This window comes from Microcebus murinus, chromosome 3 (assembly GCF_040939455.1).
Source record: "Microcebus murinus isolate Inina chromosome 3, M.murinus_Inina_mat1.0, whole genome shotgun sequence".
In the NCBI taxonomy this organism is placed as follows: domain Eukaryota; kingdom Metazoa; phylum Chordata; class Mammalia; order Primates; family Cheirogaleidae; genus Microcebus; species Microcebus murinus.
This window is the reverse complement of record NC_134106.1, coordinates 56,660,487-56,678,557: the sequence shown is the minus strand read 5'-3', so window position 1 is coordinate 56,678,557 and position 18,071 is coordinate 56,660,487. Positions and strand designations below refer to the sequence as shown.

Here is an 18,071-nt window from a genome sequence, read left to right as displayed (position 1 = left end):
CCATCTTTAGGGTTTTTTGTATATTGTGTGAGATAAGGGTCTAATTTCATTCTTCTGTGTGTGGATATCCAGTTTTCCCAATACTATTTATTAAAGAGACTGTCATTTCCCCATTGTGTGTTCTTGGCATCTTTGTCAAAAACCAATTTGCTGTAAATGTGTGAATTTATTTCTGGGCTCTCTATGATGTTCCATTGTGCTATGTGTCTGTTTTTATGCCAGTATCATGTTGTTTTGATTATTACAGGTTTGTAGTATATTTTGAAGTCAGGTAGTGTGATACCTACAGCTTTGTTCATTTTGCTCAAGATTGCTTTGATTATTTAGGGTCTTTTGTGGTCTCATACAAATTTTAGGATTTTTTTTCTATTTCTTTGAAAAATGTCACTAGAATTTTGCTAGATAAAACATTGCATCAGCAATTTGCTTTGGGTAGTAAGGGCATTTTATAATATTAATTCTTCTAAACCATGAATATAGGACATCTTTTATTTGTGTCTTCAATTTCTTTCATCACTGTTTTGTAGTTTTCAGTGTACAGGTCTTTTACCTCCTTGGTTAAATCTATTCCTAAGTAATCTCTCTCTCTCTCTCTTTTTATAGGTATTGTAAATGAGATTGCTTTCCTGATTTCTATTTTGGATAGTTCACCATTAGTGTATGTAAACATACTGATTTTTATATGTTGATTTTATATCCTACAACTTTATTGAATTCATTTATTAGTTCTAACAGTTTTTAATATTTCTGGACTAAAAATTAACTTTCTTGAGTTAATGCTAATACTTATTTTCTTTCTTTTAGTAAACCTTAATCCATGGATCCTGATGTTTTTCAGAAATCTACCCTTTGAAAGGCAGTTTTTCTGTTGGATATATTCCAGAAAATGCCTATCTCAATAGGTTGAAATGATTGCCAATGTGCTGAAATTGCTTTGCACTCACACCTATAAAGTTAATAATCAAAGTGTTAATAATCAAATGAGTATTGAATCATTTTACATACACTCAAGACTAAAATATGTTAGAATTTCCTGCCATTAACAATTCATATTACTTCCCCAGGAAACAATGAAAATCTGACACTCATATTAATCAGACTCCATTGCAATCAAGTTCCTCGGATACAGACAGCTCAGCATTGTAAGACACTTAACTTTAGTCCATCAATCACTCAGGTCAAGTAGGAACACCGAGAGTCCTTCACAAATACTTAAAAGATATAGAAACCACTGTGTCTTAGATCTGCTCTCATCTGGCTTTTAAAATTTTAGAAACTAGCATTATGTTGTAGAGGGGCTCACGTTCTGGGATAAGAAGAGATGAGCCTGAATTCAAACTACACAGGTTATTGGTTGTGTGACTTAGGGGAAGTCCTCTGAACCAAGTCACTTTCCTCATCTGAAAAGCAGGTAACAATGATTACCTCACATAGGGTTGTTCCAAGGGTTAGATGAAGTAATGGGTATAAACATCTGTAGGTTATTAAGTATTTTACAGATATCAGCTATTTTGATAGATATAAGAATCAATTTCACAATGGCTAGAAATCCTATGTGTCAGTAAAAGTAACAGTCAATTAATAATAAATGGCTGAATTTTTCCTTCAATAAGACATACACTTCTGGTTGAATATTTCCCCAGTTACATTTTAGACACTTATATAATATTTTCTAACATTTGGATTTGCACATTCTATTTTCAAAAATCAGTTATTTCATAACAAAGCAAAATGTCTTTTACATATATCTTTAAGTCAAGGCTAAGTGGCAACTCTGTACAGGTCTTTGGGGGCATATAAACATTTGAAATAACTTTCAAGGGCAATGCCAAATTCAACCCAGATATTTTTCCAACAATGAATGGAATTACTTAATCAAAGTTCATTCATAAATGATTCACATCAACCTTTTTCACAAATGGCATTGTCTGTAACTCAACAGGTCTCAAAATCCTTTCTGGTTTTTTGTTTTCATTGTTGTTAATTATTAACAGTAATCTTTCTAAGCATAAAGCTACATATCCATAACCACATCAGGTTTTTATAAGCTGTTATATTTTAAAATAGATGTGTTATAAAACATTATTCTTATTTTAGTGATGTAAGTGCACAAATAACAAAAAGTTTAGTAAATAATATATTTTAATACTGTAAGAAACATGGTATTTTATAAATTTTCCCATTATGGCACTTACAAATCTTGGTAATTACATTGAATCAATGGAAAATTTGATCCTTTCTAGAATTTCCTGATAATGATCCTACAAATAATAATTAAATAGAAATGATTAAAATAGATCCTGTTGCCATCCATGTCATTTGTACCATCTATGAGTAAAAATTCACTGAATACCTACTATGTACCAAGCACTATTCAAGATTCCAGAGACACAGTCAGTAGGAAACAAGCAGACAGTTACTGCTTTCATGGGGTTTATATGCTGGTGGGTAGACAGACAAACAAATATATATTTATAATTTCAGGAAGTGATTACTATGAAGAAAAATAAAGAGTGACTGAGCATGGAGATATGGTGTAGGTAGTTAGGTAAAGAGGTCAGAGAAGGTATTTCCGAGGAGGTGTAGCACATACATGTCTGAAGGAAGAACACTCCAGGAAGAGGAAACAGTAAATGTCTTTACATTTGCTAAGGCCCAGAAATGGAAACAAGCTAGAGTATTTGGTAAAACACATGAAGACCAGTATAGCTCAAGGGGAATGAGTAAGAAGTAAAATAGTAGGAAAGGAAGTTGGAGAAGAACATGTAAGCCACGGTAAAGTTTGTTACGGGAAGATTTTGGAAAGTTTTGAGTAAGAAAACAACATGGTGTATCTCATTTTTAAAGCATTACCCTGGTTGCTATGGGGACTGTGAACTACAGGAGGGTAAGAGAGCAAACAGGCATATCAGTTAGGAAGCTAATGCACTATTCCAGGTAAGAGATGATGGTGGTTGCGACTAAGGTGGTAAAGGGCAGACGGAGAGGACCTAAGAAGTGCTCAGGTTTTAAAGGTTGAAATGGCAGGAGCTGCTGATGTATTAAATGAGTGAAGGAAAGAGAAGAATCAAGGTGCCTCTTGGTTGTGTGACTTAACACTGTGTGAACAGAATCATTTACAGATGGGGGAACACTTGGGAAAGAGTTGTTTTCATGATAAAAATCAAGAGTTCTGTTTCGGATGTGATAATTTTATACTATCTATTATACAACCAAATGGAGACATTTAAACATATGGATCTGGAGCCATTAAATTAAATAAGCTCAGCTAGGAAATAAGACCAGAATTGAGAAGGGAAGAGATCTGAGCCCTGAGCCCTGTAATATTTACAAGAAGAGAAGAAGAGGAGACAGCAAAGGCGGCTAAAGAAGAGTAACCAGGAACATAACTGAGTTGACTTTATGAATATAAACATATTCATCTCTGCTCTGGATTTCTCCATGTTGAATGGAGGCTCCCACATTATAAGCAATCCATCCCCTCTATTTTCCGTTTTCATGAGGAACTGAAACCCAGGAAAAACAAATAACTTACACAGAGTTATGCTATAGAATTGGCATGACCATAAATAGAACCTACATCTCCTGAGTTAAAAACCCTTTCTCTCTCCATCATAAAGAACTACCCAAAGACTAATAAAACAGCAGTAGCAAGAACAGAATAATAATTTTTATTTTTACTTCCAAAGATTTGGTAACTTAATACCATGATTTTAAATGAACCTAAAGAACAGTTTTATATCGGCTCCTAGAATAGTGAGTAGCACATTTTATAATAGAAGCTCAATATTTACTCAGTAAATCATGGACATCCTACGTTTGTGTTTTATCAAAACAAAATAACTTATTTCTCATTTTTGAAATTCACACTTATTTTAAAACCTGAAGCAAAAATATGAATCTCATATTATCAAAAATCTAGGTCTCTTAAAGTAGGGTTGTTAGAAAGATGTGAAACAATTTGGTTTAAACAAGTCTATCATGCCAGCTGGCCCTGTCAAGAGACTATCACAGCCTCTCCTGCTGAACTGAGATACCAACAAGACTAATGAGAGTATTTATTTCAAAGCAGATGTGTCCAGAAGTTCACTGCAAGTCAAGGAAAGGCTAGCTCGATACCCATACAACTACATTCTCCTTTGTAGCTCCCCCAGCACTTTGCTCCATCCAGCAACTTATGGTTGAGGGAACAGAATTGAATTGTCATTCAATAATCTTAATTTGCATGTAGTTGAACAACATGGGTTTGAACTGTGCAGGCCCACTATTATGCAAATTTTTTCAATAAATATGTTTTGGAAAAAAAAATCTAGGTCTCAAACTATATGAGAAAAAGAAAAGAATGAAAAAATGTGCTCTTTATTAAACAATGAAAGAGTAAACCAGCATAGAAGTACTCAATTTATTAATTTATAATCACTACAATTTATTATGTATGCCAAAAAACTGACAATTATATATATGCAATTAATATTAAATATAACAAATTAAAACAAATTTATTATTATGAAAACAATTGTGTATTCAAATAAATGAAATAAAAACAAAGCCACAAAAGACATTCCAGTATATTTTATCAAGGTTATATGAATATAATTAATGTTGTTACTGCCATTTCCAAACAAAGTTTAAAAAAATTAAAGCCAAGTCTTATGTAAACTGTGTGGCAAGTGATTAAAATTTAGTCTAAGATACTTTCTTCTAAGATCATAGCCTTACATATAATTTAAAAATTTTAAGTATGTAAAATGATGAAAGGGTAACTTCGCTATAAGCAGAATACATAAAAATGGATTAAGGTGCTACCAACTTTGACTATTCTTAACTATAAATAAAGTGATGACTGATTCTGGAAATCTCAACTACCTGTCAATTAGAGTCTCCTTATGAAAACCTATAAATTTTTGCATCAAATAATACTACCTGTATTTACACTAAACAGATATGTTCTTATTTTTTATTAAGTGATTTCTAAATATCATCATCTTGTAGTTTGAAGTGTACATCTGCATATATACACAGCCCTCACAGTCAGGTTCAGCATCAGCAGATTCAACCAACTGCAGACTAAAAATGTCACTGTCTATGATGATTGAGTTTGTATTGGGCATGTACACTTTTTTTGTCGTTACTCCTAAACAATACAGTATAACAAGTATTTACATAGCATTTACATTGTATTAGGTATTATATGGAATCTAGGAGTGACTTAAAGTATACAGGAGGATTTTTGTAGGTTATATGCAAATAGTACACTGTTTTATATAAGGTACTTGAACATCCACAGATTTGGGTATCTGCTGGGGTACTGGAACAAATCCCCCAGAGATACCAAGGGAAGACTACACTTTCTGTCAATTAAGATAATACTGTAATAACTTGGAACACTTTTCAAAAATAAAAGATAGACTAGAAAATACTTTATGTCATAGTTATAAACCTAGATCATCAAATAACAAAAAATAATTAATTTAATTACTATAAAATATATGTTTTGAAAAAATAGATTGTGCTATGGAAAAACACTGTGTTAGGGGGCAAGGATCAAGATGGCGGACAAGAAACACTGCCAAAGTGTCTCTGCAGAAAAGACAGATTCTAGCAGAAATTAGAAAAAAGAAGCAAGAAGACGAGCATACAGCAGACGAGGGCAGGAAGGAGGGGTACCTGAGATCCCCGGAGACTCCATGGGAAGAGATGGCAGAGAAGAACTGGAAGCTGAGACCGCCAGAGCAGCCTAGAGACCAGCGGGAAGGGTAGGTGAATCTGCCGTTTCCCCTCCACTGCATCTGGGACTGCTGGTGGGCTCCCCAGCGGGTGGAGAGACCTGCGGACACCAGCCCAGAGACGGCCACCACCAGCTAGCGGTGAGCCTATAGCGGACGCTCCCAAATCACCCTGGGCACCTCCGTGTACACAGACCCAAGTGGCGTGGCAGGTGCCATATTGCCTCCCCCACCCACCCACCCTACCCACAGCTGCCCAAAGAGACCATATAGCTACCAGCCGGAGGCACCTCCAGGAAATGGAACCTTCCCTTTTGGGACCCTACAGCTCACTAAGGGGAATTCAAACTGTGAGCTCCCTACCCGCCAGCCCTCCCAGGTGCTGCTGGCACGGTGATCCCAGGAGAACAGTACAGACCCTGAGGCTGAGAGACATAGACCCAGCTTGGGCTCCCAGTGGGTGAATTGGGACTGGCACTCCTCTCCCTGATGGGGATACAGTTTGAACTCTGGGACCCAGAGGTCAGACCTGCAGACCAGATCTTGTGCACCGAGGTCTCGTATTGCCCAGGGCACAGAAGGGATACACATGAACAGCCTACTGGGGTATGTGTGCCTTCAGGGGAAGATCAGCATTCTAGAAGGCAACCTTCCTCCCAAAAGGAGGCCTTACGCCCAGCCCAGGTGGCGTTCCTACACAGGGAACCTCCCCGCCGGCATCACAGTCCGGGGAGGCCTGGTGGGGTGTGGTCTGGCCTGCTGGCAGAGGCCCAGGAGTAGCTGCAGAGTTGGGGAGGGTGGAAAGAAGTGAAGCCCGCTCCAGACTGAGGGTCTCAGACAGCCCCACCCCCACATGCAGACTCTCTGGCTGAGCAGGGCCATTTCAGCCCCTCCCTGACAGCTTTTCCTGGAAGCAGAGAACAGAACTTTGACCCCTGCTAACAGCATTGGTGGTGCCTGAGGGCAGGCTTACCCAACACAGCTCCGAACAGACTCTCTCCTAGACCAGTCCTCACCGAGGGGGAGAAAAGGACACACCTGGAAGTCCCAGGGCCCCACCAACCACCTGAGGCACTAGAGTGCCTCCCTACAGGAACAAGAGCTGATAACAGGACACAAAAACAACAGTGTAGCCTGTTCTTCCAAGCAAGTGCCACCTACTGACAGGGAGGGTATCCTGCACAGCCTTTTCACGGCACCTACTGACTCATTATACAGGGAGTGGTTGAATCTCACCCACAGACACCACCTACAGGCTCAGAAACTAAACAAGGCGTGTGAATACCCAAACAAAAACCTAAAGGAAAGAAACAACAACTGATCGACATGGGAAGAAATCAGCGAAGGAACTCAGGAAATATGAAGAACCAAACGGAAAACACACCCCCAAAGAGGAGCACCAGCCTCCTAGAAACGGACACCAACCAAAATCAGGCAACCAAAATGACAGAAGAGGAATTTCCTATATGGATCATAAGAACACTCACCGACCTGCAAGAACAACTCAATAACCAACACAAAGAAACCACAAAAAGCCTCCAGGACCTAGAACAAAAGTTCACTAAAGAAATAGACACAATGAAGAAAAGTTTAACCGAACTCCTGGAAATGAAGAATCAAGTCAGGGAACTACAAAATAGAGTGGAAAGTCTCAAGAACAGGGTAGATCAAAGAGAAGAAAGAATCTCAGAGCTTGAAGATAACACCCTCAAACTAAATAAAACCGTCACAGAGATAGAGCAGAGAAACAAAAGAAAAGAACAAAGCCTACAAGAGATGTGGGATAATGTGAAGAAACCTAATGTGAGGGTCATACGGTTACCAGAAGGGGAAGAAGACAACACTCACGGGTTGGACAAGCTATTTGAAGATATAATAAAGGAAAATTTCCCAGGCCTTGCTCACAATCTCGATATACAAGTTCAAGAAGTTCAGAGGACCCTGAGAGATTCAATGCAAACAGGAAGACGTCACAACATGCAGTCATCAGACTGACCAAAATATCAACTAAAGAGCCATTCTAAGAGCTGTAAGACGAAAGAAGCAAGTGACATACAAGGGAAAGCCAATTCGAATAACACCAGACTTCTCTAATGAGACTTTACAAGCAAGGAGAGACTGGGGCCCCGTTCTCACTCTTCTGAAACAAAACAATGCCCAGCCTAGAATCTTATTCCCTGCAAAACTAAGCTTCATATATGAAGGAGAAATAAAGACATTCTCAGACAAGCAAAGGCTCAGAGAATTCATCAAGACAAGACCAACCCTACAAGAAGTACTCAAAACAGTGTTACGCACGGAACACCATAATAAAAACTCACGAATATAAAAACAACCAAAACCAAAGATTAAAGGCCAGATAATTCAATGGCTCAAGAGAAAAATCAAAGCAACAACATCCAACCCAACAGAATGAACAATAACCTACCTTACCTATCAGTTCTCTCAATAAATGTGAATGACTTAAACTCTCCACTCAAGAGACATAGGCTGGCTGAATGGATAAGAAAATACATGCCAAGTATATGCTGTCTTCAGGAAATGCATCTAACCTGCAAGGATGCATATAGACTAAAAGTAAAAGCGTGGAGATCAGTATTCCAGGCAAGTGGAAGCCAAAAGAAGGCTGGCGTGGCAGTTCTAATTTCAGACGATTTAGTTTTTAAACCAACAAAAGTAGTGAAAGGCAAAGAGGGTCATTATATAATGGTGAAGGGCACACTTCAACAAGAAGAGATAACAATTTTAAATATATATGCACCCAACTTAGGTGCACCCAGATTCATAAAGCAAACCTTACTGGATCTAAGCAAATGGATTAATAGCAACTCCATAATCGCCGGAGATTTCAACACCCCACTGACGGTACGAGACAGATCCTCCAAACACAAAATTAATAAAGAAATAATGGACTTAAACAAAACTCTGGAACAATTGGGTCTGACTGACATTTTCAGGACATTCTACCCAAAATCCACTGAATATACATTCTTCTCATCAGCTCACGGGACATTCTCTAAGATTGACCATATCCTAGGACACAAAGTAAATCTCAAGAAATTTAAAAAAATAGAAATCAAAGGCTGGGCGCGGTGGCTCACGCCTGTAATCCTAGCACTCTGGGAGGCCGAGGCGGGTGGATTGCTCAAGGTCAGGAGTTCAAAAAATAGAAATCATACCACGTACCTTCTCGGATCACAGTGGAATAAAAGTAGAAATCAACCCTAACAGAAACTCACATTTCTACACAAAAACGTGGAAATTACACAACCTCCTACTAAATGATTACTTCATAAATGAAGAAATCAAGATGGAAATAAAAAAATTCTATGAACAAAATGACAATGGAGAAACAAGTTATCAAATCCTCTGGGACACAGCTAAAGCAGTTCTGAGAGGAAAGTTTATCTCCATAAATGCCTATAACCCAAACACAAGAAGATCACAAATAGACAATCTAATGAAACGACTCAAAGAGCTGGAAAAAGAAGAACAGACCAACCCCAAACCCAGCAGAAGAAGTGAAATCAACAAGATCAAATGAGAATTAAATGAAATTGAAAACAGGGAAGCTATTCAGGAGAGTAATAAAACAAAAAGTTGGTTCTTTGAAAAAATAAACAAAATTGACACACCATTGGCTAAGCTAACGAAAAGCAGAAAAGAGAAATCTCTAATAAGCTCCATCAGGAACAAAAAAGGAGATATAACAACTGATCGCAAAGAGATACAAGATATAATTTAGGAATACTACAAAAATCTTTATGCACACAAACTGGAAAATGTGGAGGAAATGGACAAATTTCTAGAAACACACAGCCTCCCTAGGCTCAACCAGGAAGAAATAGATTCCCTAAACAGACCAATCTCAACAGCTGAAATAGAATCAGCAACTAAAAATCTCCCTAAAAAGAAAAGTCCCGGTCCAGATGGCTTCACACTCGAATTTTACCACACTTACAAAGAAGAACTAGTACCTATCTTGCAGAAACTATTCCACAACATTGAGAAGAACGGAAACCTCCCCGACACCTTTTATGAAGCGAATATTACTCTGATACCAAAACCAGGAAAGGATGCAACAAAAAAAGAAAACTACAGACCAATATCCCTAATGAATATACATGCAAAAATTTTCAACAAAATCTTAGCTAACCGAATCCAGATGCTTATCAAAAGAATAATCCATCACGACCAAGTGGGCTTAATCTCAGGGATGCAGGGATGGTTCAACATATGTAAATCTATAAATGCAATTCACCACATAAACAGAAGCAAAAACCAAAACCACATGATTCTTTCAATAGATGCAGAAAATGCTTTTCACAAAATTCAACACTCTTTCATGATACAAACACTTAAGAAAATAGGCATAGAAGGGACATACCTAAAAATGATATAAGCCATATATGACAGATCCATAGCCAACATCATACTGAATGGGGAAAAACTGAAAGCATTCCCAATTAGAACTGGAACCAGACAAGGCTGCCCACTATCTCCACTTCTAATAAACATAGTGCTGGAAGTCCTTGCTACAGCAATCAGACAGGAAAATGGAATTAAAGGTATCCAAATACGGGCAGAAGAGATCAAACTTTCACTGTCTGCTGATGATATGATATTATATTTAGAAAACCCCAAAGATTCAACCAAGAAACTCCTGGAACTGATCAATGAATTTAGTAAAGTCTCAGGATACAAAATCAATACACAGAAATCAGAGGCATTCATACACGCCAACAACAATCTAATTGAGAACCAAATCAAAGACTCAATTCCCTTCACAATAGCAACAAAGAAATTAAAGTACCTAGCAATATACTTTACCAAGGAGATAAAAGACCTCTACAGGGAGAACTATGAAACACTGAGGAAGGAAAGAGCAGAGGATGTAAACAGATGGAAATCCATACCATGCTCGTGGATCGGCAGACTCAATACCATCAAAATGTCTATACTACCCAAATTGATCTACAGATTCAGCGCAATACCTATTAAAATCCCATCAGCATTCTTCACAGATATAGAAAAAATAATTTTACGTTTCGTATGGAACCAAAGAAGACCCCGAATATCAAAAGCAATTCTAGGCAACAAAAACAAAATGGAAGGCATTAATATGCCAGATATCAAACTATACTACAAAGCTGTAGTAATTAAATCAATCTGGTATTGGCACAAAAACAGGAATATTGACCAGTGGAAGAGATGTGAGAATCCTGATATAAAACCATCCTCATATAGCCATCTAATCTTTGACAAAGCAGACAAAAACATACACTGGGGAAAAGAATCCCTCTTCAATAAATGGTGCTGGGAAAACTGGATAGCCACCTGTAGAAGGCTAAAACAGGACCCACACCTTTCACCTCTCACAAAAACCAACTCACGCTGGATAACAGACTTAAACCTAAGGTATGAAACTATTAGAATTCTAGAGGAAAAAGTTGGAAACACTCTCCTAGACATCAGCCTAGGCAAAGAGTTTATGAAGAAGTCCCCAAAGGCAATCACAGCAGCAACAAAAATAAATAAATGGGACATGATCAAACTACAAAGCTTCTGCACAGCCAAAGAAATAGTCATGAAAGTAAACAGACAACCTACAGAATGGGAGAAAATTTTTGCATCCTACGCATCCGATAAGGGACTGATAACTAGAATATACTTAGAACTCACAAAAATCAGCAAGAAAAAATCAAATAACCCTATTAAAAAGTGGGCAAAGGACTTGAACAGAAACTTTTCTAAAGAAGACAGAAGAATGGCCAACAAACATATGAAAAAATGCTCAACATCTCTAATCATCAGGGAAAGGCAAATCAAAACCACAATGAGATATCACTTAACTCCAGTGAGAATGGCCTTTATCAAAAAGTCTCCAAACAATAAATGCTGGCGTGGATGGGGAGAGAGAAGAACACTCCTACACTGCTGGTGGGACTGCAAACTAGTTCAACCTCTGTGGAAAGCAATATGGAGATACCTTAAAGCGATACAAGTGAATCTACCATTTGATCCAGCAATCCCATTGCTGGGCATCTACCCAAATGATCCAATGACACTCTACAAAAAAGACACCTGCACTCGAATGTTTATAGCAGCACAATTCATAATTGCAAGGCTGTGGAAACAGCCCAAGTGCCCATCAATCCAAGAATGGATTAATAAAATGTGGTATATGTATACCATGGAGTACTATTCTGCTCTAAGAAACAACGGTGATATAGCACATCTTATATTTTCCTGGTTAGAGCTGGAACCCATACTATTAAGTGAAGTTTCCCAAGAATGAAAAAACAAGCACCACATGTACTCACCAGCAAATTGGTATTAACTGAGCAGCACCTAAGTGGACACATAGGTACTGCAGTAATAAGGTATTGGGCAGGGGGGAGGAGGAAGGGGGATGGGTATATACATATATAATGAGTGAGATGTAGACCATCTGGGGGATGGTCATGCTGGAGATTCAGACTTGTGGGGGGAGGGGGGAATGGGCATTTATTGAAACCTTAAAATCTGTACCCCCATAATATGCCGAAATTAAAAAAAATGCAACATAAAAAAAAGAAAAACACTGTGTTATTTTGCATAATACAGGCCATGTTGCAGATTCAATATTGTATTTCAAGCACTTATAGTTGATAATTGGCTTCCCTCTTAGACATTATAGTTTAAAAAAAAAATTGGGCGCTTCTGAAAACCAACATTTTCATTTGCATGACAAATGACTGCCTAAGGTTTTATAATCCAAGGCAATGTATAATGAGTTTAACTTTACATTAATACGCTAAGTTGGAAGAAAGTAGATTCCATTCATTTTAATGTGCATATATTCTAAGTTTACTGCTTAATTTAATGAGTGAGAACAGCAGTAATGCACTGCGTAAAATCCTATTACTCACCAGAGGAAGTGAATGAGTCAGAGGTAGGGACAGCAATCACTGGGTTATGCTGGACGCTAAATATCTAATACTCTAATTCAGACAAGTGCCCTAATCAAATCCATTAGACTGAATGAGTCTTCTGACAAACAGCAGCGTACAGCACACACACAAAAATAAATTTAAAAGGCAGGATACTTAAAATGACAGTGTCAACTATTTCTTTCAAATTCGTATTTTTTTCAAGTTAATTTTGTTAGATTAAAAAGTATAAGTGAGAAAATGTTAACAATGCCTGTAACCTAGAAATAAGTAAAATTTAATAATAATATATCCTTTACTAAACACCAATCTTCTATAGTAGATGAGCTGTGGAAACCTTTATTTTTACCACAGCATGCATTTACATATGTGATCCATGTCTACTTTTCCTTATTTTACTCATGGGATGGAATGACTAATAATGAAATATGTCCAATTATGTACAATTTCATGCTTATATATTTGTTCTACAGCAGTAAAACTTTGATCTTATATGATAACCTGTGAAAATACAATTATCATATAAATGTAGTATAAAACTAAGACTATTTAACAGGGTATACAACACCTAAGATCATTTAGATATATCAAAAAGAGAAACTGACTTGCATATTGGGATTTAAAGGTAAGACTGAGTAGCAAAAATGAAAATTTAAATTAAAAAATCAAGCTAGCATTCACTTAAAAGCATAATTGCTTTTACTTGAGACTAATTTTTAACCTTTTTTGTGAAGGGAAATTTCTAAGATTAAAAAAAGCAAACACACATCATAGTTCACAACTTTCATCCCCCTTCTAAATGTGTCATCCATCACGGAAAACAGGTTTATCACAACTCTGTGCTTTTGGAATATATATTTTTCCATTTTTCTAAATATAATTATTTGTTGCTAATTTTGATAGCTTGTTTTATGATCTGAGAAACTTCAATATTTTTCTTCTGTGATAATACGAAAACTCTAGCATGCATATACATAAAAACATGCCTTTAAGCAAATGAAATTAGAACATTTTATCATTTTGATACACAAAGCTTATTTTCTAGCACTAACTAGTAAATGGCTAACAAAAATAACATTCACACAAATCAAGATTGCTAAAGAATAAATTGATCATAATATAACATCTGTTTAGTTTTAGCAATGATATGAAATAAGTCTATTAGATATATGCTTTGCCTAATAAGGACAATGTAACAAGAGAGGGTATGGGTATGTAAATATATATCATGGCTTCTGCAACTAGGATTTCTATTATATTGTTGACCTGGAAAATTCATAATTTGTTCAATCAAAATACCTTGTGTAGGCTACTGGCCTTGGAGTAATTCCTCTGGACTGCTCCCTGCCCTGACCTCTTTTAGAGAGATTGATGACATGAAGATAGCAATCTTTGACATCATTATTCTTAGCAAGGATTTGTATTTTCTTCTTATTCTTCTCAAGAATAGGTATATTTGGATTTTGCTTTTAAGAAGTATGGACATAGGATATCATGGTGGAATACTACTCTGGTTTTAACAACTAGAAAAAAACCTGACAGACTGTAAAAAGTATTTATATGACAGAATTGTGGGAGCAGTGAGAATTTTAGGTTACCTAAAATTCCAGAGATGAAAAAGCCTTTCCTATATGAGCTGACAATCACTGGCTGTTTTTTCCCTGAAAGCATTTACCAATTCTTGGTGTGGGTTAAGGATAAGATTTGAACAAAGTGGAGGAACTTTATTTTAAGAGAAACTAATAGAGCTTTTCATGCTTTCATGGGGTTGGCATGATAGTTTATAAACTAAAAGACCCTAAATACAAAGCTTATTTTTCCAAGAAATATGTGTTGAGTTTCTGGGAGGTATGAGAGGCTGAAAGTCTTGGTGAACCTCAAAAGAGCAGCATGGTATCTCCCATTCACGTAGTGTTTCAGAGACAAAGCCCCACTGGAGGGAAGGAATCTGTAATAAACACAGAACTAGTCTCCCCTCAAGAAATGTGCCAAAATTTAAGATGCATGGGTGGCAGGATGGGCTGAGCTCGAAATCTCCAAAGAGAAGGTCCAGAGCTAAGAAGACAGACACCTGCCTCTCACACAAAAGTCTAGAAAAGCCACACCAAAGGAACAGGAACAAACCAAAGATGCACTGAGTTTTAGTAAAACTCCAAACTAGCTATCATCTATCTAAATCTCTGACTAGACGGAGAAGACTATCTTCTATCTGCCAAGCAGAGAGGGTACCCTTAATGATGGAAGATAACTTCTAAAAGTCTAAGAGTTATTTTTATAAACAATGTTGAGATTGCAATAAAAGGTTGCTGGACACAAAGAGGCAGAAAAATACAACTAAAAATCAAGAGAAAAAAACAATATAAGAAGCAGAAACAGAAATATTGGTTAGCAAATAAAAACTTTAAAATAACTCAGACTAATTTGTTAAAGAGCATTAAAAGGGGGGAAATGAATGAAAAGATGGTTTCACCAAAATTAGAATTTATTAAAAAAATTAAGTGAACATACTAGAATTGGAAAATGCAGTATCTGAAATTAAGAACACTTTGGATGGGTTTAACAGCAGGCTAGATACAAGAGAAGAGAGGATTAGTAAACTCCAAGGCAAGTCAACAGCAAATATCCAATCTAAAGCACTGACAAAAGAAAAAAATGGAAAGAACAAAACAAGCGAACCAGACAGGTAGTAGTACATGGTCAAAAGGTTTAATACATGTTTCATTGGCATGCAAGGAGAGGAAAGATAAAATGGCGCAGAAACAATATCTGATGAGGCACTAACTAGCCAAGCAATCTCCCCATATTAATAAAAAACATCAACCTGCAAAAAGTCTCAGTGAACCTGAAACAAGGTGAATATCAAAAACGATAACAACAAAAAAGCTAGGCATGTTAAACTGTTAAAAATAGTATTTCCCTAATTACTAATGACACTGAGTACTTTTTCTTAAGTTTTTTTACCACTTGGATTTCCTTTTGGGCACAAAGCCTGTACGTGTCACTAAGCAATAGCAATTTGAAAAATCTTTTCATGTGTTCTGGATATATGCTACTATCGTTATGCAGGTTGCAATTTTTTTCCCTACTCTATGGTTGTTTTCACTGTCTTAACTGCTGTATACTGATGGATTTTTTTTAAATTTTAATTTTAATGTAGTCAAATAAATGTTTTCTATTTTAATTATTGCTTGTTTTAGAAAATAATTCCTGCTCTGGGATCATAAAACAATTACCTTACGTATATTTTTAAAGCTTTATGATTTTGTTGTTTTTCACATTTAGTATTATGGGTCATCTGGAATTCAGTTTTTAAATATGGTGTGATAAAGGGTTCCAAGTTTATTTTTTCTTCAAATGTATATTCAATTATCCCAGTACAACTGAAAAATCATCTATTGGGATAACTATATGACTTTTCTACTTATTCTGATGACACGGTAAATGACATTATTTTTTAAGTTAAAAAAAGGTGCATTCCTTGGATAAACCCAATTTGGTCATATATTTTCCTTTTTATTTATTGCTTTATTATAACTAAATTAAAAAGTAAGCTTGTCCTGTAATTTTTCCTTCTTGTATTATCCTTTCTGAGTTTGGTATCAAGGTTATGATGGCCTCATAAATAAGTTGTGAAATATACCCTCTTTTACTTTTTTGGAATAGTTTGTATAAAAATTCAGTGTTTCTTCTTTAAATGTTTGTTAGAACTTGCGATTAAAACCACACAGATCTATAATTTCTTTGGTGGAAGGTTTTGAATTGTGTATTCAATTTCTTTCCTCTTGCAGGATTATTCCATTTTCTATTTTTTCTTTTATCTGTCTCTTAAAGTTGAATTTTTCTAGGAATTTATTCATTTCTTCTAAATTTTCAAATTTATTGGGAAAGATCATAACAGCTTCTTATTATCTGCAGGATGTTCTCCTGGAATGGAACACTTACTTTTCAAATGATAAGGTATAAGCCTTTGATTTCTCTTTCTGGTCTCAGAAGCTTATTTTGCCTTCTTAATGAAAACCACAATCATGGAAACAGCAACAACTTCAAGGAGCCCAGCAGATTCAGTAATTTGTATTCAAAATTATCTAAGAAAGATGGTTGTCTGGAATTAAAGTTCTTTAAAGCTGAAATCATTACTTCTTTCTTTGGTAGTTTGGTATTTCAAGCTCATTAATTCATTAAGCAAAGTTGCAAGATACAAGAGTAAGAGTCCTTGCTGTGAAGATACTTGGCTGCTTGGAGGGGGAGACACTGGTAAAGAAACAATCTCATGAGGTAAGTTCTACTTTGTGCCTGATACAGACAGGACCCGACGCTATGGAAGCAGAGAGGAGAGGTACTCTTATTCTTCTTTTAGGATTCAATTTTATGTGTTGCCAAGAATAAGGGAGTAGTAGGAGTTGAGGAAGTAGAGGGAGGCAGAGCTAACATTCCAGATGGATTTAGATGTCACACTTAGGAGTCTGAATAGAGTGTATGTTGGGGTAGCATCAACAACTATTAAATGATCTGATTTGCATTTCAGAAAGTTAAACATAAAAATACAAAATTTAGGTATTTCTAATATTTACAATTTCAACCATTTAGAATTACCTAGAAGACACATAATCCTACCAATTAACAAAACAAAAACCTGTTATCTATGGAAGTTTAAAAACTAAAGGTTAAAGGCTTGAGATGAGAAGCTGCCTGCAGTTTCTCCTAGATAAGTAACAGAAATTAGGGAGAAAAAGAGTGCAGCCAAACATCTTGGTTTACATACCTATAACAGGATGCTCCATAGGGACATTCAGGCCGGTCACCAGTCCCATCTTGACCCATGATTTGTATACCTCCAAAATCGCTATCACCAGGGTGGCTAAAGTGTTGAAAATGGACTGGATTCTTCCTATGAAAGTAACAAATATACTGTCAGAAAAAAAAATTAATAGGATATTCTGGATTTTTAGTGGATATAGCAGGAAACCAAGCAATACACATCTGATTATTCCAAAACACGAATCAACATGCTACACTGACAGGAAAAATGTAGATGACATCAATGTGCTTTGTTGATGACATCTAGTCAATACAGGGCTCTCATGGTAACAATACATTTCTGGTGTCATGTGATAGGTCATGAATATCAATGGGCAATTTGCAAATATTACTAAATATAGTACACATATGTATATGATCATATAATATAAATATCATAAGCATATATAGCCTTTAAAAACTTTTAATAAAGTGAATACATCTATGCACCCTCTACTAACATAAAAAACAAAAATTACCAACATTCAAGAAAATCCCCATATGCCCCCTTCCAATCATTAAGTCCATTTTACTACCCAATAGTAACTACCCTGGCTTCTAAAAGTGTTTCTCAAACTTTTTGGTCTCAAGACTCTTTTGCATTTTTAAAAATGAT

General features: G+C 36.3%; 1 protein-coding gene across 1 annotated transcript in view; it reads right to left on the bottom strand.

Moving 5' to 3' along the window:
- Positions 1–18,071, bottom strand: part of APLF (aprataxin and PNKP like factor) — an 89,405-nt gene that overhangs the window by 17,581 nt on the left and 53,753 nt on the right. Inside the window, exon 8 of the mRNA XM_012750158.3 lies at positions 17,421–17,546. Coding sequence (XP_012605612.3) covers positions 17,421–17,546 — 126 coding nt within the window. The remainder of the gene's footprint in view (positions 1–17,420; positions 17,547–18,071) is intronic.